The sequence below is a fragment of the Hyaena hyaena genome, unplaced genomic scaffold (genome assembly GCF_003009895.1).
Source record: "Hyaena hyaena isolate Hyena2069 unplaced genomic scaffold, ASM300989v1 scaffold_56, whole genome shotgun sequence".
Lineage (NCBI taxonomy): Eukaryota > Metazoa > Chordata > Mammalia > Carnivora > Hyaenidae > Hyaena > Hyaena hyaena.
Genome location: NW_024080688.1, coordinates 180,792 through 206,332, shown reverse-complemented (window position 1 = coordinate 206,332; position 25,541 = coordinate 180,792). Strand labels below are relative to the sequence as shown.

The 25,541-nt window shown below is 45.1% G+C and overlaps 2 protein-coding genes across 6 annotated transcripts in view; one reads left to right on the top strand and one right to left on the bottom strand.

The window, feature by feature from the left end:
• The window catches only part of MRPS25 (mitochondrial ribosomal protein S25), a 14,620-nt gene extending 2,493 nt beyond the window's left edge, over positions 1–12,127 (top strand). Inside the window, exons 2-4 of the mRNA XM_039231412.1 lie at positions 5,689–5,795; positions 11,017–11,104; positions 11,754–12,127. Coding sequence (XP_039087343.1) covers positions 5,689–5,795; positions 11,017–11,104; positions 11,754–11,946 — 388 coding nt within the window. The 3' untranslated portion in view covers positions 11,947–12,127. The remainder of the gene's footprint in view (positions 1–5,688; positions 5,796–11,016; positions 11,105–11,753) is intronic.
• Positions 12,128–13,723: 1,596 nt separating this feature from the next.
• The window catches only part of NR2C2 (nuclear receptor subfamily 2 group C member 2), an 83,918-nt gene continuing 72,100 nt past the window's right edge, over positions 13,724–25,541 (bottom strand). For 4 of the 5 annotated variants that reach the window (XM_039231369.1, XM_039231371.1, XM_039231370.1 and 1 more), the window contains 3 exons: positions 25,339–25,476; positions 23,049–23,154; positions 13,724–20,002 (listed from right to left, as the gene is read on the bottom strand). In XM_039231369.1, the coding sequence (XP_039087300.1) occupies positions 19,828–20,002; positions 23,049–23,154; positions 25,339–25,476 (419 nt within the window). In that variant the 3' untranslated portion in view covers positions 13,724–19,827. Of the gene's footprint in view, positions 20,003–23,048; positions 23,155–24,708; positions 24,969–25,338; positions 25,477–25,541 lie in introns of those variants that run through there. The other variant, XM_039231373.1, reaches the window with a different exon arrangement.

Here is a 25,541-nt window from a genome sequence, read left to right as displayed (position 1 = left end):
TTCATTTTGAGTTTATTTTTGTGTAGGTGTGAGAAAATGATCTAGTTTCATTCTTCTGCATGTTGCTGTCCAGTTCTCCCAACACCATCTGTTAAAAAGGCTGTCTTTTTTCCATGGGATATTCTTTCTTGCTTTGTCAAAGATCAGTTGGCTGTATACCTTTGGGTCCAGCTCTGAGTTCTCAATTCTATTCCATTGGTCTATGTGTCTGTTTTTGTGCCAATACCATACTGTCTTGATGATGATAGCTTTGTAGTAGAGGCTAAAGTCTGGGATGGTGATCCCTCCCGTTTTGGTTTTATTTTTCAGTATTACTTTGGCTATTCGGGGTCTTTTGTGGTTCCATACAAATTTTAGGATAGTTTGTTCTAGTTTTGAGAAATATGCTGGTGTAATTTTGATTGGGATTGCATCGAATGTGTAGATTGCTTTGGGTAGTAATGACATTTTAACTATATTTATTCTTCCTATCCATGAGCATGGAATGTTTTTCCATTTCTTTGTGTCTTTTTCAATTTCCTTCATAACTTTTCTATAGTTAATCATACAGATCTCTTGTATCCTTGGTTAGGTTTATTCCGAGGTATTTTATGGTTTTTTGTGCAATTGTGAATGGGATCAGTTTCTTGATTTCTCTTTCTGTTGCTTCATTATTGTTGTATAAAAATGGAACACCACAGGGATGTCCACTCTCACCACGCTTGTTTAACATAGTGCTGGAAGTCCTAGCATCAGCCATCAGACAACAAACGGAAATAAAAGGCATCAGAATTGGCAAAGAGGAAGTCAAACTTTCACTCTTTGCTGACATGATACTCTACATAGAAAACCCGACAGACTCCACCAGAAGCCTACTAGAACTGATCCAAGAATTCAGCCAAGTTGCAGGGTACAAAATCAACATGCAGAAATCGGTTGCATTTTTATACACCTTGCGGTGTGTTTTTAATCCTCGAGCAGAGTAGGGAACTCCTTAAATGGAACGTTTCCAAATGCAAGGTTTGAATTGAACCTCAAGGCAATAGCGGTGCTTTGGGCCTTTTAGGTATTAAGTATAAATTTACTGATTGTCTACTGAATGCTTGGCTCTGTGCTGTGAGCTGGGAGTTCAGCAGTGCCTAAGGAAAAAGTTCAGTCCTTCAGAAGCTCTGGGACTGGGTATGGGGATGGATCAAATGGGACAGGGGGAGTGCTCCCGGTATGGAATGGTCCCCCATGGTGAGGTGCCTTTGCTGCACAGCTCTTTGGGACAGCCAGAAGCTACCTGTTTGCTGTTTGCTGTCCATAGGTGAAGCCAAGAACTTGAACTTGCTTGTGTGGGATCATCTGGGCTGAGGGCTCCTGGAATGGGTATCCAGTTACTTCTTCATAACCCACTGTGCATCCCATCAACTCCATCCGTGCTGAGAGTCAGGGCAGAGGCCAGGCAGTACCAGAAAGGAGGGAGGCAGTTGGGACAGGCCCGCTAGAATTGGGAGATAATGCCCCGTCACAAGAGTCCATTCACTGCTTGGCTACAGCTTAGCTATGTGGGCCCAGTGGAGAACTTTCGACTTGTCAAGAAGCCAGAAATTCAGATTTTTTAAATCATCAGCCAGTTAAAAATAGGCCTGTATGACTTATGCTTGGCATGTTTAAGTATTTTAATACCCTCTAGGTAAATAGGAACCAAACGGCCATTCTGTGCCTCATTGTTCCTAATGGTAAAGACTTGCCTGTCTCACCTGTGTGTGCCCTTGGGTTTGAATCTAGTTGACTTGGCTCTTTCTAGCTCCACAGGCCTTTGTGTATTTATGTACCTGTAGCATTTCGCTGCCCCTCACGGGATCGCCTCCATTCCGAGGTGCCAGTAGACAGCCCTGGAAGCGCCGTGGTCTGGGGTAGCTGCTGGTTGTGTGGGGAGCTGCTTTAGTGTCTGAGGGCCAGGTCCATGATCACCTCTGCCAGATGTTCTTGCCTTTCAGATGCAGTAAGAAAAGTAACAGCTGCTAGCATTCATGGAGTTTTGTGTCCAGGCTGAGCCTCAGGATCTAGGTGAATGTGGTAATTTGATAGTGACAGAAGGGTGTGGCTGAAGTCCCAACTGCTCACAGCCCTAGTTCTTTGACTTACTGGATGCGTGACCTAGGGCAGTTTACTTGACTCTTCTGACCTGATTTCCTTGGTTATAAAACCCTACCTTGCAGGGTTGTTGTGAGGATTCAAGTATATTAAAATGCCTAACAAGGGAGTGCGTGGGTGGCCCAGTCTTTAGAGTGACTGACTCTTGATCTCAGGGCCATGAGTTCAAGCCCCACATTTGGGTGTGGAGCCTACTTAATAATAAATAGTAAAGTAAATAAAATGTCTAACTAACAAGGTGTCCGACATACACAGCAAGTGCTCAACTAAAGGTTTCCTACCATTGTCAACTTTCTTCCCAGGCTTCAAGAACCATTTTTTTAAATGGTTTACTCTCCTCTCGAGATTTTGTGCTAGCAGTTCTGTGTGTCAGCAATTCCTGCATCACTACGCCCTGGCTTCTTTCTATGATGTTGGGATCCTCTGCTGTGCGGTGGGGATTGAGCTGAGGCATCATAAGCCTAAATTTACCCTTGTCATGATCTGCAAGGCCGACAGTAGGACCTTATCTCCGTTGCCTCCCCTAGAGGCAGCACCTTTTTACACTTTTAACCATTTAATTAGTTTCCCCTTCAGAGTTAAATACCACCTAGAAAGCTAGTTCTTGCTTTTCTGGCTGTAGGCATGGTCTCCTGACTTGCCACTGTGGAAGATGAGGATTTGGCTCTCTTGCCCCAGCATTGCCATTCCTCAACCCAACACATTACTCTTCATCCTCCCAGTATAGTCATTTCAGGATTTTGGACAGAATAATATTCAGTGTTTAAATTAATATGACTTTGCAAACATTCCACATAGTCAAACCAATTAGAGTACTGTGATCATTTTTCCTTTTTGTTTTTGCAAAGGTTTTTGTTTTCCCTGGAGTTAATAATTGTTCTTCCTTTTGTTTCGATTGTAGACTCTGCCTTGATTATTGGTTATGGAAGTCTCCCCAAGTAAATGGTCACATAGTTGTCTTCTAGTGATTCTGTCAATTCTTTTTTTTTTTAATGTTTGTTTATTTTTGAGAGAGAGACAGAGCATGAGTGGATGAGGGGTAGAGAGAGGGAGACACAGGATCCGAAGCAGACTTCAGGCTCAGCCATCAGCACAGCGCCTGATGCTGGGCTTGAAGCCATGAACTGTGAGATCATGACCTGAGCGAAGTCAGGCATTTAACTGAGCCCCCAGGTGCCCCTGTCAATTCTGTCTTAAAAATAAATTACAAGCTCTACTATGGACTGATTGTCTTGCATTGCCATCATCTTGGTATAAATATTGAGGCACAGAGCCATACCTTGCCCTGGTTCAGACAGCTGAGAAGTGATAAAGCAGGGAAACTGTGTTTCTGTCTCATGTACTACTTGTAACTGTCTGTCATCTGATGTAGGGTGGCAGCAGGAAGCAGAGGGCATTAAATTTATTTTGAGAGGGAGAGAAAGAGAGAGACAGTGCAAATAGGGGAGGGGCAGTGATGTGGGGGAGAGAGAATCCTAAGCAGACTCCACACTGTCCTCCCAGTGTGGGGCTCAAACCCACAACCATGAGATCATGACCTGAGCTGAAATCAAGAGTTGAACGCTTAACCAACTGAGCCACCCAGCCGCCCCTGTCGGCACATTTAAATTAGGATCATTTGGGGAGACTTTAATTAAGGAACTGTTTATGGAGATATGGGCAAGGATGGGGAAAAGAAACCACAAGGAACAGTGCAGGACCCCAGGTCTAGGTTTGCAGAAGTGAGAGGGAGAGGACTGCCTAACAGGAGCCTGGGACTCAGCCAGGAGGGAAGTCAGGGAGAGAATACTTTGACTCTGCCCCGTCCTTCCAGTCTTGCCAGTGTTCACTGTTGGCCAAACCCAACATGATGTCAGAGGTCAAGGAAGCTCACCCACCTCCTAGTCCAAGTAGGTTAGCCGTTGAGGATGGAGCGTAGGTGAAGAGGGATTCAGACATGTAGCTGTGTCTTAATTAGTCATCTCTCAAGGGACGTTTGTTGTTTCTGTTTCTTTGCTGAAACAAATAATGTCCTTTCAAGTGTGAACATATCTAAAAGCAATGAAATCAGAGTCAAGATCTAAGCTTTTAAAAATTTGCTAGTTCCAAGTTGACCTCCAAAGAGGTTAAACCAATTCTTAAGGAGGTTTTTCCTGACTCCTCTAACTTCTTTCTTTAATCTTTAGCAATCTAACAGGTGGAAAAGAATCCTATTTTAATTTACATGACTCTTGGTAAGGTATTGAGACTCTCTTAAGATGATAGGCTATTTGGGTTTCTGCCTATTTGTGGCCTTTGTTGTTGAACTTTTTTTTTTTTTTTTAAATTTCAGAGGGAGAAAGAGCGTGAGCAGGGGAGGGGCAGAGAGAGGGAGACACAGAATCCAAAGCAGGCTCCAGGCTTCGAGCTGTCAGCACAGAGCCTGACATTGGGCCCAAACTCGAGCTGTGAGATCATGACCTGAGCCGAAGTTGGACGGTTAGCCAACTGAGCCACCCAGGCGCCCCATGTTGTTGAACTGTAAACCTTATGATGCATAAAACTTTATCAAAGGAATTAGATTTTTGTTTTATGTTGTACAAAGATTTTTCTTGTGGCAAATGTTACGTTTCGGGTAAATTTTGCCATGTAAAAGTTTAAAGGTGGTCATATTTATGTGTGTTTCATCTACTTTGTTCTTTTTTTTTTTTTTTAAATGTTTTTTCATTTTGAGAGAGAGACAGAGAGTGTGAATGGAAGAGGGACAGAGAGAGACACATACACACAGAATCTGAAGCAGGCTCTAGCCTCTGAACTGTCAGCACAGCTGTCAGGGCTTGAGCCCACGAACCATGAGATCATGACCTGAGCTGAAGTTGGATGCTTAACCAACAGACTCACCCAGGTGCCCCTATCTGTGTTTTAAACTTAAGTTTAAAGGTCTCCCCCGTCTTAAGTTGTAAAAATATTCTCCCATGTTTGCTTTTATTTATTTTTATTTATTTTTTTTAAAGTGTATTTTAAGAGAGTGAGCGTGTGTATGCATGTGCAATTTGGGGAGGGGCAGAGAGAATCCCAAGTAGGCTCCACTCAGTGTGGAGCTTGACATGGGGGTTGATTCCATGACCAGGAGATCACGACCTGAGTCCGTATCAAGAGTTGGATGCTCAACTGAACCATCCAGGTGCCCCAATGTTTTTATTTATTTTTTCATTAAGGGATCATTTATGTGAGTGCACACCTGTAAGTATACAGTTCGATGAGCTTCTACCTATGAGTGAACACACCTGTCTAACCAGCACACACGATCTGGGACAGTTCATAGTTTTATTTTTACATTTATACTTCTCGGTGAGTTTTAGGTTAGTTTGCAGGGTGAAGTAGGGAGACAGCTGTCTTTTCCCTCAAATGATAAACCACGAGTCCTGACACCCACTGTTCAGAGAATATAGAAATAAATTCTGAACTGCTGCTTTTCTCAGCCTTTTTGTGGGGCAGGATTCCCAGTGAGTCATGAAAATTCTGGACTTTCCCTCAAAAAATACAGAAATGTACAGCATTTCAAGGTAAAAACTCTGTTTCACAGGTTTAATTTCTTCCCTTTTGCAGGAAATTTGTGTTTTTCAACATACCTCAGATCCAGTACAAAAATCCTTGGGTTCAGATCATAATGTTTAAGAACATGACACCGTCCCCCTTCCTGCGGTTCTATCTGGGTGAGTGTGGTCTCTGCTGAGGCCGGGACAGTCTTTTTCCCCATCCTTTCCCTCTGCCTTAGCCCTCAGGGGAGATCTGATGCCTGGGCTCTTCCCCCATCTCTCCAGCCCCATCTCTACTGCACCCCCCCCCCCCCGCCCCGTGTCTTCTCCCTGCCTCACACCCTACAGCAGACCCTTCCAGATTCCCTTGCCACACCTCACCTTCATGCTTTGCTAATGCTGGTCCCTCTGCTGGAAACTTACTTTCTACTTATTGATATATTTTAAAAATCCGTCAGAGACTCCACTTGGGCACCACTTCTTCCAGGAAGCCCTCCCTGCACTCTTACCTTGGTCCTCCCACCTCCCCCAGCTGCCCTCTCAGTGCTGGCCACGTCCTCTTGAGCAGTGTGTGTCCGTGTTGTGTGTCCACTTCTGGAGCTCACGCTTATACTATGCTCTCCTGTTCAGTGAGGCACTGAGTGAATCTCTTGTTTGGTTACATTGGGCTCAGTGCCTCGATGTTTTGGCCCAGCTCTACTCAGCGATTCTGACCATGAGCAAGTCATAGTCCCACTGATTAATTTCTCGGGTGAAGGTCCAACATCTGCTTTACACAGTTACAAGCACCAACTGAAGTGTAGTTTGGGAACTGTTTCAGGAAGCAAAATAATCCTGTTCTTAAATTCATCCAGCAAATATGTATGGAGTGTCCGCTGGGCCCAGACATACACAGCGCCCGAGGTATTAGGGAGCCACAGAGACGAAGGTCTCTGCTCTTGTAGAGAGGACATCCGAGCAGGAGGGACAGAATGGACAAACTTAACAAGACAGCATGTCAGAGGATAAATGCTGTGAAAGAAAAACTAGAGCAAGGTCAGGGGGGTGAAGAGAATGTCCGTGCTGTAGCAGTTCTGTGTGTTTATTTTGTGTTTGCATTTTAAAAATTAATTTTATGGAGTTATAATTTACCCATAATAAAACACAGGTTTTCTGTGTATAAATATTCTTTTGTGTCTGGCTTTTCCTTATGTTTTGAGACTCATCTGTTGGGTGTATCAGTAGTTTATTCGTTTTTAGTGCTGAGTCAGGCTCCACTGGAGGACCATGCCAGTTTATTTGTCCATTCACCTGTTGATAGATAATCATTTGGGCTTTTGTTAGATGCCGGGACAGAGTTAGAAGTAGATTTATTGGCGATAAAGGGAGGAAGAGGATAGGGAAAGTCTTCAGGTGGCCGAGCAAGTTGGACATCTCTGGAAGGAAAGGGCGAAGGAAGGAGGTCTGGACGCACCTCAGAAGGCGGCACAGGCCTGAGCGAGTCCGGGGTGGCTCGGCAGGAAGTTCTGGCTCTGGGTTGGGCCGAGCCTGCCAGGTCCTGGACACCTCCTCCAGGAGGGCCTCCATGACTGTTGCCGGTGGTGTCTAGTTTCTGGCTACGAAGAGGTGTGCATCAGCACCTCCTGCACAAGTGGACTTTGCGGATGTGGGCACTTTGTTCTCCTGGGTGTGCGCCTCCGGCTGGGCTTGCTGAGCCCCAGGATAGGTGTGTAGCTGCCAGATGCTGTTGTGAACTGCCTGGCACCCTGCAGTCAGGACGGCGCGGGAGTCCCCGTGGCTCTACGTCCTTACCTGCTGTCGTTTGCATTAGGGTGTTTTTTGGGTTTTTTTTGCTACTATTAGTTACACTGGTTCCCCATCACTGCTCTAACAATGACCGCGGGTGGGGAGGCTTAAAACAACACAAATTTCTTCTTCCATTTCGGTAGAAGTCCTACATGAACAGAAATCAAGGTGCCAGCAGAGCCTTCCTTTCTGGAGGTTTGAGGGCAGATTCATTCCATGTGGCTTTTCCAGCTCCTGGAGGCCACCCCCATTCTTTGGCTTGTGGCCCTTCCCTCCATATTCAAGGACAGCAGCATGGCATGGCTGGCTGTTCTCCCACGGTCACCTGCCCCTTGGAACACAGCCCAGATGGGTTCTCTGATTTTAGGAGCTGTGTGATTAATTTAGGCTGCCCACATTATCCAGAACGGCCCCATCCCCAGGTCCTCAACCTGACTCACATCCGACAGCCCCTTTTGCTGCCTAAGATCACCTAGTCACACGTTCTGGAGGAACGGGACAGGGAGCTGTTTTGAGGCTTACCACATTAAATATTTTAAATTTTAGCCTTTTCAGGCTTCATTGAAGTTTTACATTTCCCCATATCTTTTCTTGTGCTTATTGGCTGTTCATAGATTTCTCTGTAAAGAGTCTCTTTGAATCTTTTGTCCATTTAAAAAAAAATCGGGCTCTTTGTTTTCTTGTTGAATTCTTTGTATGTTCTGGATACAGTTGTTTTGTCACGTTTGTGTGTTGTGAATATTGTCTCTCAGTCTCTGGCTTGCTTTTCATAATGGTTTCTTTGGAAGAGCACAGTTTTAATTTTAATGAACTCTAGCTTGTCAGTTCTTTTTTATGGTTAGTGCTTTTTGTGTCCTGTCCAAGAAAGCTCCTGTCTACTATATGGTTGCAAAGATTTTCTCTTCTATTTCCGTTCAGAGTTTTATAGTTGTAGATTGCATATTTGGGTCTCTGATATATAATCTGAGTTATTTGTGTATTAAGTGCGATAGGGCTTAAGGTTCATTTTTGTTTTTTGGGGTTGGGATACTCAGGTGTTAGAGCACCACATGGTGAATGACCATCCTTTCCCTTACTTAGTGTCCTTGGCATTTTTGTCAAAATGCATCAACTGTGGATGGATGAACAAAACATGGTATATCCACTCAGTGGGAATTTTATTCAGCCATGAAGAGGCACAAAGTACTGACAGGTGATACAGCACAGGCAAAGCTTGAAAACATAAGCCAAATGAGAGAAGGCAGATGCAAAATAATCACAGATTACATTGATTTTGTTTATATAAAATGTATGAACAGGCCAGTCCATAGGGACAGAAGATGGCTGTCTAGGGCTGAGGCTGCTGTGGTGTGAATAGGACGTGACTGCTTAACAGGTGCAGGGGTTCTCTCTAGGGCGATGAGAAAGTTCTCGAACAAGATAGTGGTGGCAGTTACAGTTGCACAGCATTTTGGATTGAATAAAAACCACAGAATTATATGGTTTAAAATGGTAAATTTTGTTATGTGTATTTTCCCACACACACAAATCATCTGACCATATACTTCTGGTCTCTTCACCCTCTCACTGATCATGTCTGTTCTTAGGCTCATACCACAGTGTCTTGGTTTGTGGCTTTCTAGTAAGTCTTTTAAGATCAGGTAGTTAAGAAATTATCTTTAAAATGTTTTTATTTGTTTTGAGAGAGAAAGAGAAAATGAATGAGCAGGTGAGGGGCAAGAGTGAGAGGGAGACACAGAATCTGAAGCAGCTCCAGGTTCTGAGATGTCCGTACAGAGCCCAATGTGGGGCTTGAACCCATGAACTGAGAGATCATGACCTGAGCGGAAGTCAGACACTTAACCAACTGAACCACCCAGGCGCCCCTAAGATCAGGTAGTTTTAAATTCAGCTTTGTCTGCCCCCCCTCCATCACTTTATAGGTATGTTCTTTGAATTTATATATTAACTTTAAAAACTGCTTGCCAGTTTCTAGAAAAACTTGCTGGGATTTTGATTGGAATCACATTGCAGATCATTTTAAGAATGGACATTTTAACAATGTTGAATATGTTTTGTCACTGTTGTGAAAAGTGTTATTTTTTTATTCATTTTCTAGTTGTTACATGTTTATAGAAGTCCAGTTGCTTTTTGTGTGTGGGCCTTGTGTCTTGCATCCTCGCTAATAAGTTATTATTTCTAGTAGGTTTTCTCTTCTAAATTCCTTAGGATTTTCAACATACACAATCATTTCATCTGTAAATAATGATAGTTTTTCTTCCTTTCCAGTCTTTTTTTTTTCTTTCTCTGTGTATTCACTGGCTAGAGTGGCTATGATATTTTGCATTTTTATGAGCTGTGTAGGAAAGTTCCAGTTACTCTGCACTCTCCCTGGCACTTGTGTTACCCATTTAAAAAAAATTTGAGCCACTCCAATATTGTCCTATGGTTTTAATTTGATTTTCTTAATTACTATTGATGAAGGGTATCTTTTCATGTGTTTGCTACTAACCATTGTATTTTTGTCCTTAAAATTTTTTTTTACATGTTTCATATTTTTGTTGGATTATTCTAAGGAGTTGTGAGAGTTCTTTATACAGTGGGATACAGGTCCTTTATCAGATGTCTACATTAGGAGTATTTTGACCTAGTCTTTGGCTTTTGGTATCTTTTAAAACACAAGTTTTCAACTTTCATGAATTTCAGTTTATCAGATTGTTTTCTTTAGTGGACCATGATTTTGATGTCATATCTAAAAATCTTTGTCTAGGTAAGGTTATGACTGTCTATGTTCTAAAAGTTTTATAGCAGTTTTAGCTCCTACATATAGGTCTCTGATCCATTTTCAGGTTTTCTTCCTGTTTTTTTTTTTCGGCATTGGCATCTTTGCTGAAAGTCAGTTGGCCAAAAATAGGGGTTTATTTCTGGACCTAGTTCTCTTCCATCAGTCTATAGTGTGTTCTTAGGCTAATACCACACTGTCTTGGTTACTGTCGGTTATAGTAAATTTGAAATTGGAACATGAACACCCTCTCATTTTCTTGTCTTTGACTTTTTAACTTTTTTCTTTTTTTTTTTTTAGAGAGTGTGAGTCAGGGAGAAGGGAGGGGCTGTGAGAGAGGAGCTTAAGCAGGCTCCGTACTGAGCACGGAGCCTGACGCAGGGCTCTGTAGTACGACCCTGGGATCATGCCCTGAGTCAACCTGAGTTGGATGCCTAACCAACTCAGCCAACCAGGAGCCTCCATTTTGTTTTTCAAAATTGTTTTGGCTATTTTGGGTCCTTTGCATGAATTTGAGGCTCGATTTGTCTGTTTCTATGAAAACACCTGCTAGGATTTGGATAGAGACTACACTGAATCCATGGTCTAGTGTGGGGAGAATTGCCATCTTAATAATATTGAATATTCTATCCATGAATGTGGAAAACTGCTTTCCATTAAAATAGTATGCTTTTGCACGTACCTCAAATTTGCTCATGTTTAAAGAAATGTGGAAAAAGAAGGGTAGCATTATGGGTTATGTGGACAAACACATTTATCTTACTGAAGGCGAATGCATCAGCACCACTGGAGGCTGTGAAGCACGCTGCTGAGTCCTCAATGCTGCTTGTCCCCTTTGCTTCCCGTTTCCAGATTCCGGGGAGCAGGTCCTTATGGATGTGGAGACCAAGAGCAATAAGGAGATCATGGAGCACATCAAAAAAATATTGGGGAAGAGCGAGTGAGTTGATGGGGCTGACCTGGAGGGGACAGGTGTGTCAGCACAGGCGGGGCATCAGGAGGGCACACACCAGCCAAAGCGCAGGCTGCACAGTCCGTTCCCTCTAGCTTTGCCGCTCCCCGTGTGTGCGCCTCTGTGAGCTCTGCCGCCCTCTGAGGTGGGGACAGAGACCTCCCTCCCTGTCTCCTGGACTTGTCTCCAGCTGAGGTGCTGGGGGAGCACTCGCCCTGGGCGGTTGTGGCCAGGTCTCCTTGGGAATCTCCCTTTGGGGCAGGTGGGGGGTCTCACCCCAGCACATGCTGAGATCCATCTTTCTTACATGGATGGAAGGAGGAAGGGGGAGGGAAGCCAAGAAAGTATGGCCCGAGGGGAAGCACACGAGTCCTTCACAGGCCCCTGCCTCCCAACCACGTGCTGAGTCAGAGCTGGGGCCGCCTCAAGGCCGCGGGAAGGCCACCCGCCGCTGTGCGGGCCCAGGCCTGTGGCCAGCGTGCGGGGGAGGCCATCAGGCGGGACTGAGGAGCAGGTCGCGAGACACAGAAGAGCCAGGCCTCCCTGGCTGATGGCGGGCTGCACGTGGCCGGGAAGTCCCACGATGCCAGGGGCTCAGAGCAGCGTTCCCTCACCTGTTGTCTGTGCTCTCTGGCAGGGAGACCCTGGAAAGAGAGGAGGAGGAGAAAAAGCAGCTTTCTCACCCGGCTCACTTTGGCCCCCGCAAGTACTGCCTGCGGGAGTGCATCTGCGAGGTGGAGGGGCAGGTCCCTTGCCCGGGCCTGGTGCCGTTACCCAAGGAGATGACAGGGAAGTACAGAGCGATGCTGAAAGCCAGCGCCCAGGACTAAGGCCCCAGGCCACGCTCAGGGACACCCCTGCCTGTCCTCGAAGGGACTCTGAAAATCTCTTTGGCTGAAGCGTTCCCGTCACACGGCTGTGTGGAAGGACACGGGAGGGAGGGGGGAGTGTCTGCCCTGGAGCTGCCAGACCGTCCCCACTCCAGGTCAATAAAATGCTTCCAGGTCTCCAGAGGCGTGCTGCGTGTTTGGTGTGCTGGGCACAGGAGGAAGGCCTCCCTGCTGACGTCCCTGTGTCAGTCCTGCTGGCCTGGCCTGGTCTCTGTTGGCTTCAATTTTTCTTCCAGACCTTGCTGGAGAGTTAGGAGCCGCTGTGGTTGGATCTGACAGGATCTGGCTGGAGCCGTCTGGATGGCAGCGTGAGTCCCCTTTTAAACTAAAGCCAACCCAAGAAGTTTGGCTGCAGGCGAGCAGGCCGCATAGGAGGCCCCCATGGTGGCCACAGACCGACCTCCCTCAGGTGTGGGCCCTGATGAGGCAGCCACCACCAGCTGCCACTTGCAGGCCCTGTTCACAGGTAGGTTTGCAGAGCAGGGGGCCGGAGGGGCAGGGGTGCTGGCTGGCTGAGACCCTGAGGCCCTGTCCTCAAGCTCATCAGGCCTCACTCTCTAAGGTTTGGAAGATGGAGTGAAGGTCCACCCAGTTCTCCCCCCCACGGCTATTGCTGTCACAGCTGGTTTCAACCCTCAGGTGACCGCAGAGCCCTCTGGGCTTACTTCAAGGCTTACTTGGCTGAGACTCTGCCCTGTGGGAAATGGCTGGCTAGTGGGGTCAGGGGAACGGGAACAGGGGGAGGGCAGGAGCTAGTCTGTCAGGGAAATGATGTGGACCCAGAACGTTTTATATAAATGTTGGGGGATCAGCCTATTAAATCGGGAGGGATTTGGCTCCGTTTACAGTTGACATTCAGGTGGTGGTTTCATACCAGACTTGTGTCCGGGGGGAGGGGCAGGGACAGCTGCAGGTCCACACCGCCGTGCACCTTCTCCCTTTACCATTTTGGAGGCTGGGTGGAGAAATCTGTCCTCCATGCTCACCCTTCCTGTCATGTTTTTTAATAACCCTGCCCAGCTGACTGTTGCCTTGGCCTTCACGCCAGCTGAGGCTGCGACTGGGCCACTGGAGCTTTTCTGAGAGCGTGCAGGCAAGTGAGCCAGGGCTGGTGAAGTAAGTACCTCTTCCCTCCATCGCCCACAGGGGCCCAGAAAGGTTGTTTGCTGATCAGGAGACAAGACATTGCCACCCTTACTCTTTACAGATATTTGAAATAAGCACTCTTGGGGGGGGGGGGGGGGAGCTGTTATCTCTTCGAACCTTTAGTCTTCTGTTTCCCATTTGGTTTAGTTGTGATAAAAAAGGAGTTTAAATTTTATAGAAATAGGGAAAAAAGATTGCTATGAGGAGTTTATAACTGACTCACTCAGTTTTATTTGCATAGTGTTCATATTATTTGGCTGCCAGTGGGTTCTGTCAAGAATCTGACTTTGGCTCTCAGAATCCTCACCAGTAAAATGAGAGGTCACCTGACCCACCACTGCATAAGTTCTTTCCAACTTCTACAACTTTCCGAACACATTTTTATTCTGGTTGGAGGCCTGGACTCCACAGCCAGGAGCGGCCTCACTGGAAAGGGCCACGCCTTCCTTTCCCACTAAAGGTACATATGCAAGTCAGATGGGAGGTACCCCTTGGGGGAGACCCTGCGGGTACCCCTGGGCATCAGGCATAACTGGTGTTACTTGAAGAAATGAGCAGATGCACACTAGTCTTTAATTTACTTTTTTAATAGTATAAACCTCATTTAGGTAGTAGTATTAAGCCACAACAATAATGCCACATTGAAACAGCATTTAATAAAATGCATAAAGCTAATTCATGCACTGCAATACTCTATATACAAACACAACAATGCAAATTCTTCTTCAAGACTGAAGACATTGATTAGATATAAAATTCAGTTTAAAAAGAACATGCTATTTTTTAAATGCCATCACATAAAAAAGCTGATTTCAAGCTACAGCTTTTGACAGGTTTTAAACCTGGAATTAAAATGTAATGGCATAAACAGTATTTTCTATATTGTGAAGGGCAGAAGTTACAGAAACGGTCCCAAGAAAATCGAACACCCGAATTTTCCTTTAACAGATGTCTTTTAAAAGGGCTGGTAATGCAGCTACATTTTAACGGAGAGGTCCAAACTACAGGTAAAAACTAGGGTTTGTACTATGAAAAATGTGCAGCTTTTCAGTTATAAAACTAGTTGAACACTGGTTTATTACAAGGTAGTTGGGAGAACGGAGGCTGTAGAAAAATATCCCAGCACTTGAGTTGTGTGGCAGCAGCGTCTGAGCTCGAGGCCGCTCTGGTCATTAAGATGGTAATTGAGTAGGCATTTCTAAAGAAAAGCAGTTTTTAACATAAAGTCTACTACTTCCAAATGTCATCCAAATACTAAGCTTTCTCAGTCTGTCAGTTGATAAATGTTTTTCCCAACATTTATTTTTATAGCATTTTTTATAGCATTTTTTTCTATGCTGTGTATAAATGTTGAGACACCCAAATTATTGGCTTCGGAACTGGAGGTATAGCTGGGCCTCCAAAGTATCTCAGACATTCCCCACCCCTAAGATACTCTTCTTAAGCTCAACGTTTAATTATTCTTAGATTGCTGTTAAGATAGCCCCAAATGAAAGTTTTTACTTTGAAGATTGAGAGACTGTCAAGCTTCCTCTTGTATTTTAACCGGAAAGCCACCTTCAAGAGTGATTGTCATGACAGGCAAGGACAGGGGAAGGTCAGGGAGTACTGGTGGATGAGGCCAGCGAAGTAGGAGCTTCTCTTACGTCAGATAGACGGAAGCTGAAGGCTAAATGACCCACCATCTCACAAAAGGCACTGAGTACTATGGTCTCAATGAAGCGTTTCAAACATTTCAGTAGCTTATTTAAAAAAAACAACAGAAAACCTATGGGTTATGGGAGTTTTTGCAGTTCTCCAGTTCCCTTCAGCAGGGCGGCTTTCAGCCCTCCAGCCCCGCTCACCACAGGCCCCGGCTCCTGAGTACCAGGTCTCAGTTTAAAGCCCGAATAAGGGGGAAAATTCATCAGAATAGACCTGGATGAGGAAAATTAGGTATCTGTAGCTTAAAGGGCACATGTAGCCATATTAAAATGCAGTTTTTATCTGGTGTGTTTAAATCAGTTTATAGAAAGGATTTACATCAGTGGATTTTATTCACCTCATGCTAGTTAATTTAAGATTTGTGACTTCTATACCATAATTTAGTGATAATATTCATGCTTATTCTAAAAGACTCCTTGGTAGGTTTTCTCAGCTGGCATTAGAGAGATGGGAATCTGTTTAGCCACCGGGCAGTGCCTACTTGCTAGTCCGGAGTGAGCGCAGGAAATCACTACCACGCTGGGAGTCAGGCCCCAGAACAGGGGCCACTCTGCATCTCTGGGATGCCTGTCTCCAGGAAGGCCGATGGCTCCCACTACTACCAAGTTCCTTCTAGTTAGGCCATAAACAGGTGCGTGGTGGCCAGTTAAAGGTCCCCACCTAGTTTTAGACATCAGGATAAATGGCCTTCTAACTTTCTGGCCCTTGTCTGAACCTGGAGAATAGCTAGCAATGTCCTCCTGTCAGGACCTTTTCTGTCTGGAATCTTCCCTGGTACAGAGTGGAGATTCTGTCTTTGTGGCCTTTCCCAGCCAGGCTTACCCAAAGGAAAATGGAGTTAAAATATTAGCAAATCCATCCTGCTGAGGGACCTTGGAACACCCACATCAATTTACTTTTAGCAACTCTATCATAGACTCTCTTTAAAACATAAGGAAACTTTGGATACATGGCTACATGTCTGTATACATAATATACATCTATGTACACATACACACACTATATACACTGTACATATATAAACACATGTACATTCATTCAGTCATACAAGCCTATAAATCTGTACACGCACAATGCCGCTGAAGGGTTCCCAGGGCTGGACACGCGCAATGTGCACTGGCAAGAGGCACATGTGAGGATGTCCAGAACCCTGTGTACAAAAGACCCAAACCCACTCTTATCTCGATTAGGGCTTGGCTTTTTACAAATTTACATCAAAGTTAAGACATTTTCAAAGAGCCGTACAATCCAGAGACTGGAAGTGGGACACAGGACACGTGGGCAGCTGCCCAGCCTGCTCTAACCTTCCAGGATCTAAAGGGCACTGCCTCCCCAGCCCGCCCCCTCCCCCCCACCCCCGGGGATAAAAGTGAATGTCAGAAGATGACACTTCATGGCCTACACTTAGAGATGAAATGTCATCTATAGCCCCTACTGCACATGAGGCCCTTTCTACTGGCAGGTGGGCAACAAGCTTCTGGACTCTGATCTGATCAGGTCCTAGAACCTGGATTCATAGCCAAGGCTGCTTGTCAGGCGGAGACAGGCTCGGGGGCAAGACTGCTCTACTGGAAATTCCCCCAAGGGATTAGGATGTATTTTTTTCCCCAGAATAAAAAGCACTAGATACAACCCTTCTAATTCTTAGCTCCCTGCCATGGCTATCCCCAAAACAAGCCACACAGCTAAGTATGTATGTACTGTGGCTGCCATATCAGGGAGCCCAAGAGTGGGTGCGTCCATCGCTGTCACCATGGCTGGTGGCAACCGCGTCAGAACAGAGTTCACATTTAATACTGAGAAGTTAGAAAACCATTCCTCTTGAGGGCATTTACATAACATCTTACAACAAGTGGCTGTACTTGCCATTAAATATAAAATCCCAAACAATAAAAGAACCCCAACCACAACCTCATGGCAGAAGCTAGACAATAAATAATGGTAACCCCCCAATAGACACACAAATCTCAAATTAGAAGGGTGGAATCGCTTAGAAAAATTACTCAAGCAAATGATACTTTCCAAGTCTCTTCCTGTCCTGTTTTATCATTGTACGTAATGACCTCCAGAATTTCAACATATAACTGTCTAGCATTATCTGAGATACTGCTGGAAAAGAGCCCATTTCATCCAGAAGCAGCGGTGTGTGTGTATCACCAGGTCGTTTAGCCGACAGACCTCTCTCACAAGGGAAGAAGGGTCAGGTTAGCAGAAGGGACATGTGCGCAAGCTGTGTGACTAAGAATCTGCTCCTGGCTTATTTCACTCAGACCTAGTGGACAGAGGGCTGGCCTCACCTAACTGAATCCCGACTTTCACCAACTACCAAGGAGGGGTAAGCCTTGTGAAAGTTGAGCCTCAGTGTTCGCTTGGGATCCCTTTAAAAAATTCGACGTTGAGCTTCTTAACCAATCTGCCAAGATGGGATGGACCTGCTGTCCAAGGTGTGAAATGATTCGAGGCAGCAAGAAATTAGCTTGTGTGAACATGATCCTTAGGGAAAAGGCTACTTCAAAGTAAAGCCAAGAGGACCTGGGAAACTACTGAGTGTTCAAAGCCCAAAATGGTCAACAGCCATCACTAGTGAAGGGACTCAAGGGGCAAGACTAGGTCAGAAGCAACAACCCTCCAAGCTGACCCCATGTTTGTCCAGGGCTATCCTGCCACAGTGAAGCACTCACTCACCCAAACGCTCACAGTCTTCCTGCTGGTTATCACCTCCTGTGCCCCCAAACCTCACCAACAGTGGTGTCGCTGGAGCCTCAGTCGAGGTCTTGGATAAGCCGGCCCATTATCTAAAGGCAAAAATATCTCCACACGGAGAACTCAGATCGGGGAGATGTGACACAGGTGTGGCCAGGGAATGGCTCTGTGATCAATAGACGTGCTTACATTAAAAAAATTGAACAGAAAAGAGGCAACTTGCTGTGAAAGATGCATAAACTCGCTTGAAAATACCCTCTGCTAAAATCCTTCACGAGCAGAAATGAAACAGACCTGCCCTAACTCCATGGTCTTGGCTTTTTTTGTTGTTCTTAATTTTGAAATTTAAATCACTTCAAAGTTAGAAACCAAAAATCTAAGCTGGCAAAATTAAATTCTTTCCATCATTTTATAATGGGCACCCCTATGATCTCCAAAATGTGTTTCCAAGGCCTGAACTATAAATAAATTCAAACAGGAATTTAGAAGTTCGAGATAACCATACCCACTTGCTGCTAACACTCCAGAACAGAGAATCCTATTTTGTCATAAGCCAGTGGTTGGCTGGCTGGGCACCTACATAGCACACGAGGCCCCACCCTGCCCAGGGGCTGAGCCAGACCAGGGAGCGCCTGTGAGGCAGGGGAAGTACATTGGGATCTTTCTGTATACCATCTGATCAAAAGGTCCCGGGAGATGCAAGTTTAACCTAAAGCTGTATTTTCTTAACCTGGGCTGTACAAAAAGGAAATGGAGAGTACCTGATCTGGTCTTGGACATGCCACTTTTCCCAAGCAGGAAATGCCCACCGCTTACTCACATCCATGGGAATTTATGCTCTTCTCTAGACAGAACATCCTTATACAGCATTCTGCTCTTGTAAATGATGGTGGCTGTAACTTAGGAGAAAGAAGATAACTTTGGGAGTTAGGGGTTTTTATAAGGAGCAGGGAGCCTGCTTCTGCACACATCGCCTAAAATGCTCCAGGGTTCTTTGCTGGTACATACCTGGGGGGATCAAAGTGCATGGTGTACCAGCAGCATTCAGAGATCTGCCAACAGAAATGTGGAGTCTGGAAACACTCTGAAAAACCCTGATATTCAAGGTCAACAGAGAACCCCTTTCATTTTAGCCACGCCATCACCACTACCCCAGGGCAGGCAGTGAAATCCTGCACCCCTCCCCCAAATCACCTCACAGTTCTGAGTGAACTGCAGGAATACAGGCCCTTTTCAAGGGGGCATTTGGAATGGAAACCCCTGAGAAGGGAACCTTCTTACTCCATCTGAACAATGAGCAACCATCTAGACTGCATTCAGGAATTACTGTCAGATTCAAAATGCCCACCTTGCACTTTTTGGTCAGAAGGCTCTGTCTGCTGAGTGGTGGAGGTGATTTGGGGATGTTTTCAGTTGCTGCAGGAATTGGCAGTTAATGTCTGACTGGTTGCAATCCAATTCTGAGAACCAGTAATCAGAAGAGAGCCCCAGGTTTGGAGGAGCCTGTAGATGCCAGTCACAGGCCAGAACCAGAGGTCAGGGAACCTGACAAGCATCACCAACTCAACAGCTGAGGAAGCTTCCGGTTTGGGCCACCACTGACTGTACTACACACTCCCACTTACTGCATGATACAGATGAGTCACATTTTCATTCGTTCATAGGAATTGAGTTTAACACCACCAATGTGTGCATACAATTAGGAATGATGCCATCTTTTCTTAAACATAAATGATTGTCTCCTGTACCCTATTGCGTTTTCACAAATCATTAGCATTTCAGCAAAAGACATACAGTTTTCCATTTGTCCTGCCCATAGGCAAGATGTTGCTAACATACGCATTGATAAGAAGTGCTTAGAAAGTGCTAATATTATTACCCTGGTAATTAGTAGCTATTAATTCCAAGGAAAATTTTAATATATATACACACATACTGTTTTCTTAGGTTCGTTTAGTTTTAATACTAGTCTCTGACGTTATAAAACTTTGTTTTTTGCCCTTTGAGAATCTCTAAATACAAATTAGGTTAAAAGACTGTTCCAAAATCTGCTTCATCAAAAGGCATTAAAACATTTCTTATGGTAGGAAAGGATCCTACTAGTCTTTTAGTTGCTATTGTCTGGGATTAACAGATATGAAGAAACCAGGTAGGAAATGGCTAACATACTGGAAATATTTGCACATACCAAAATACCACTACTTTATTTTCTCTGTATCTGAGCGGTCCTGGGAGCATCCTTCTGCTGCTTGGCAGGCGTGCGGCACACTATAGACTGGCTCCGGTGATCTGGCCGTTATACTCTGCTGTCTCCATCTTGAGGATGTAGGGGATTATGCTGTCTATTGAAACATTGCCAATGAGACCAGTAAAAAAAAGTTCTTCTGTTATGTTGGAACTCATCAGCCTGAGTGCTGGCAGGCGAACGAGAATCCGGGCCAATCTGTAAAAGGGAGGCTCATCAGAGAAAGCGAGTTCACTGCCCTTTAGACTTCTCCTGGACAGGCTCCCAGGGACCCTCTCTGCACTGCTTGAAATCAAAACAGACCTGTGACCTACCCCCTTGTGTTTCAAATTTCAACAGTCCTCTTGTAGGGGTTTATCATTAGAGAAAAATCACAACTGAGTACAAAGATGTATGTTGAAATGTTTCAAAACAATTCTCCCCACCCCCACTAAAAGAGAAAAATTTGGAAATCAATAAAGAACAGGTTACAATAAAGTATGGTGTGTCTCCATATAAAAGACCACACTATATACTCACTAAAAAGTATGAAAAAGATCTATATTTACTGATAAGGAAAGAAGTCTGTGATGTACAGCTGAGTAGACTGGGAAGCAGCAAGTATAAGGCAATCTCATTTGTGTATATTTGTGTGACATGTGTACAAAAGTAGTTGGAAGGATGTTCACCAAAATGCGAATGGTTTATCTCTGGGTTTGGGGCTCTGGAGGGTTTTGCTCATTAACCTTTTTCTGTATTACTCTAGTGTTCATATAGCATCATAAAAAAAAAAAAATGAAGCCATAAAATGGGTTTTATTTTGAAAACACCCTGGGTGGGAGGACATACCATAACCCTGTCCTGATGGGCCACTGGGCACTATATCTGAAGCATCCCATGTGACTGGCCATTCCACAGATGCTGCACAAAGCTACATGTGCGGGGATGCCACTGTGTGCCAGCCTAGTCTGGAAACAACCTACATTTTCATTAGTAGGAGAGTGCTAAAGAAATTACAGCATCTCCTCAGCCACAGAAAATGCAGAAGTACGCTTGTTGAATATTACATGAAGAATGGGTTACAAAACCTTACTTTGGATTTTATGATTTCAGTTATACAAACATAAAAAACTACTAGAAGGAAATGCATAAAATGTTACTTATAGATAGTGGTATTTACATGAACCTAAAAGTTTTCATTTTACTTTCCAGAATGTTCTAAGTTTTTTTTTTTTTTTCTTTTTTTTAAATATTTTTATTTATTTTTAGGAGATAGAGAGAGAGACAGCGTGAGCAAGGGAGGGTCAGAGAGAAAGGGAGACACAGACTCTGAAACAGGCTCCAGTCTCTGCGCTGGCAGTCAGCACAGAGCCCGACGCGGGGCTCGAACCCACGAACCGCGAGATCACGACCTAAGCGAAAGTCGGACGCTTAACCGACTAAGCCACCCAGGCGCCCCTCTAAGTTTTTTTCTACAGTGAACACTGTTATTTTTAAAAAGAGAAAATACAGATTATCCAAGCAGCATTCCAGCACCATCATCCATTCGCCCAGCCACTGTGAGCCTTGCAGGGCACACAAAGGTGTAAGGGAACACCACAGACCATAAAGGGTGGACAGGATGAAGGGTCTTGGGAAGTCTGCAAGGGTCAATCAGGGAAGACTTCTTGGGGTGGGGTTGGGACAGGGGCCTTAGAGGCTGACTGAGGTTTCTCTCAGCAGAGATACAAACAATGGGGATGGACGGGAGGGTTATTTCAGGAGGAGTAAACAGTATGAGAAAAGGCATAACAAGGGAAAGACTAAAGCAATGAATGCAGAAACCAATGTCAACCGTCCTAGGGCCCTTTTTAGGGGAACTGTCTTCAGGTGATTCTCTGAGAAAGCCTCCCTTATCTCATTTTTGGTTCCAAATTACTTGGCTTGTCAGCCCCTTTATCCCCGGTCCCTAACTAGATTTTTGCAGAAACACCTACTTTCAAAGGCCAGAGAGCTGCTGTTGTCAAGATGATTCTAGTGTGCTGTGGCTCTGCCAGCAGCCCCTACAGGGGCATTTCCAGCCTCTTCTGAGCACAGGCACTGTGTGGGAGGAGGCCCCTGGCTTCCTCAAGGGACAGCTTGCTCGCCCACTTGCCCACATACTTGGCTGGTTTGGATGAGCTCTGGGTACGGGTGCGTTACCTGGCAGTCCCATTCTAGATGTACTGAGGCTGTAATCACTTGAGATTCGTGGTGAAGTTTTCAGAGATTCCAGTCAAAATGGATCCTGCTCTGGCAAAAGCTGTGTGTGGGCCATGGAGACGTGCCTAAGCAGAGGAGGTTCTCTGCCAGCAGGGCCAGCTACAGGTCCCCCAATCACACCACAGAAATGGGTCTTCCTGGGGCCTGGCGCTTTCATTCTATGGGGCACCTATGGATTGAGGTCTGTGAAGGGGACACAAATGGAGAAGAGTGGGGCCATGTATCCTACTGGTCAATTTTGCTCCAGTGTTTGAGAGAACAGGGTGGGGAAGGAAATAGTAAGCAGTGTGCCTGACAGGTCCGCAGTGCTTCACGGGGCTCCCAGCGGGCTGGAGGTGGTCATGGGGAAAGATCTCCTCCACTCCATGGCTGGAAAGCCTGCCAGGCAATCTGCCCTATTTCAGAACTCTCCTGTTCTGTTTTGCAGGAGAAAGGCTCACATGTGTGTGTGTGTATATATATATATGAGTATATGTATATATACATATATTTGCTGCCCAACCATTACAAATAATACAAATGAACTTTTTTACCCAAAAAAAGAGTTCAAAGGGTCAGTTTATCTGATGGCAAAATTACTACTTTCTATAACCCACTCCTTTGTAGAGGTCAGGGTTGGTTTCTGTCAACGATAACTTTTCTGTCTGGCATGCTAGCTCGGCCTCTTCAGTGGGTGCGGACCAGAGGGGCAGAGCTGCTCTTCTGGACCAAGAGAATCTCCGTGAGAACTGCCATCCGTGCACAATGCGAGGCCCGGAGGGAACCACACCGCAATGATTCCAAACCCTCATGTTACAGAAGAGCAGCCTGAGGTCCCACCTACAGGCTACCCAGCAAACACTGGCATGGCCCAGTATTCCTGACCCACCTAGCACCTCCCATACTCGGTTACCATCCAGGAAATGCAAGAACTAAAGTGTGGTCAGGCTGCCGGAGGTAGAAAGGCTGACAGTAGATACTTGTGACTACGGATTCAGCCGCACACCCCTGCCCCACAGCAAGAGACTGTATCTTTGCACCTCACCGGTAGGTGTCTTCCGAGTAGGTTTTCTGAACATAGTCCTGCAATTCCATCTGTGCCTTTTCTTGGAATTTTTCAATCTGGCTTGTGCTGGTCAAACCTGGATGATCTGAAAAGAGAAAAATACCCCCAAATTGCCTTGTGTATTCAGAAAGCCTCACTTGCAGACTTCTTAGTACTTACTTTTAATTAAACCTCTGGCAAATTTCTTAGGTACACTGTAGACCGAACTCTAAAGATGTATCTGGTTTGGATATTACTGTTAAAACACTGGGTTTTGCTCTATACTCTGCCAAGGCCTGAAGGTTCTCAGGAGCGGGCAGGCTCCTGAGTGATCACCCAGCTTCAGCAGCCCCACCTGGCTTGGTTTGGACAGCTGGCTTCCTACCACTCTAGAAAATCGAGATTTTGGAACTATCACATGAGATTAGAAATTATCATTTACGGATAAAGGACCTGAACGTGAGACAGGAAACTATCAACACCCTAGAGGAGAAAGCAGGAAACAACCTCCTTGACCTCCACCGCAGCAACTTCTTACTTGACACATCCCCAAAAGCAAGGGAATCAAGAGCAAAAATAAACGACTGGGACCTCAGCAAGATTAAAAGCTTCTGCACAGCAAAGGAAACAACCCACAAAACTAATAGGCAACCAACGGAATGGGAAAAGATAGTTGCAAATGACGTATCAGATAAAGGGTTAATATCCAGAATCTATAAGGAACTCACCAAACTCCACACCAGAAAAACAAACAACCCAGTGAAAAAATGGGCAGAAGATATGAACAGACACTTCTCCAAAGAGGACATCCAGATGGCCAGCAGACACATGAAACGATGCTCAGCATCCCTCCTCATCAGGGAAATACAAATCAAAACCACACTGAGATACCACCTCACGCCAGTCAGAGTGGCTAAAATGAGCAAATCAGAGAACTCTAGATGCTGGCAAGGATGTGGAGACACAGGCACCCTCCTACACTGTTGGTGGGAATGTAAACTGGTACAGCCCCTCTGGAAAACAGTGTGGAGGTTCCTCAGGAAACTAACAACAGAACTCCCCTATGACCCAGCAATAGCACTGCTAGGAATTTACCCAAGGGATACAGAAATGCTGATGCATAGGGGCACATGTACCCCAATGTTCATAGCAGCACTCTCCACAATAGCCAAAACATGGAAAGAGCCTAAGTGTCCATCCACTTATGGATTGACAAATGGATCAAGGAGATGTGGTTTATCTATACCATGGAATACTACATGGCAATGAGAAAGAATGAAATCTGGCCATGTGTAGCAACATGGATGGACATTGAGGGTGTTATGCTGAGTGAAATAAGTCAGGCAGAGAAGGACAGTTACCATATGTTTGCACGTATAGGAGGATTAGGAGGAACTTGACGGAGGAACAAGGGGGAGAAGAAGGGGGGAAATGGTGGGGGAAAGGGAGAGAGGCAAACCATGAGAGACTCTTGAATGCTGACAAAAACTGAGGACTGATGGATGTGGGGGGGAGGGGAATGGGCATGGAGGAGGGCATTTGTGGGGATGAGCACTGGGTGTTATGTGGAAACTAATTTGACAATAAACTGTTTGTAAAAAAATAAAAAATAAATAAATTATCATTTACTTTCTATGTATTTAATACATATTTTCTCCCATTTTTATTAGCTATTTTGTTGTTTATGAATGGATGACTGGGGAGGAAGGGAGGGATTTAGGGGTGTCCAACCCCTGCTTTTGAGTTCAGCCGTCAACTGGAGTGACCTGTCCAGAGGCTCCAAGACAACAGCCAAGAGGTGGGCAGTGAGGCCAGCCGGACAGTGCTGCTGCCTCTTCTTCAGCTGCTGCTACTGCCCTCCAGGGACAGGTAAACCTGTGCAGTTACAGTCTGTACTGGACGACATATTGTTAATACAACCTAAAAATTGGCAAAAAGGAAAGCAAAACAAATGACAATGAACAAAAAAGGTCATTGGACAGTAGTATACTACTCTGTTTTGTATGCCCACGTCTTGTTTGGCCAATGGTTTAAATTAGGATACAGAATAGATCTATTGAACATACGAAGTCACCAGGCACGACGGCACTGGTGTTTGGGACTTTAAAGGCAGTAATTTAAAAGAATGTGTTTATGTTAGCCAGCAAAGCACACCTGCTAGGAGAACATTCTGTCACATACAATCTGGCAGGGCTCTCTACATGGCTGACGACTTGACAACACGTTCATGTTCATAAATATCAGGAGACACAGGCGCAAAACTGTTGTGAGTTACCACCACATATCTTACCGGGGCTAAAGAGAACTATAGCTTTAAGGTATGCATACTCATAGCCGTCTATATCCAGCTTCGCCATACTGTTACAGAACTCCTGAAGCTTCCAGATGTGCTCCATGACTTGCTTTATCCGGTCTCCAGAAAGTTTATCTAGAAATCAACATCACAGAATCTCTGAGAAAGGTTGGTAAAAATAAGAATACAAGCTTCTTTGA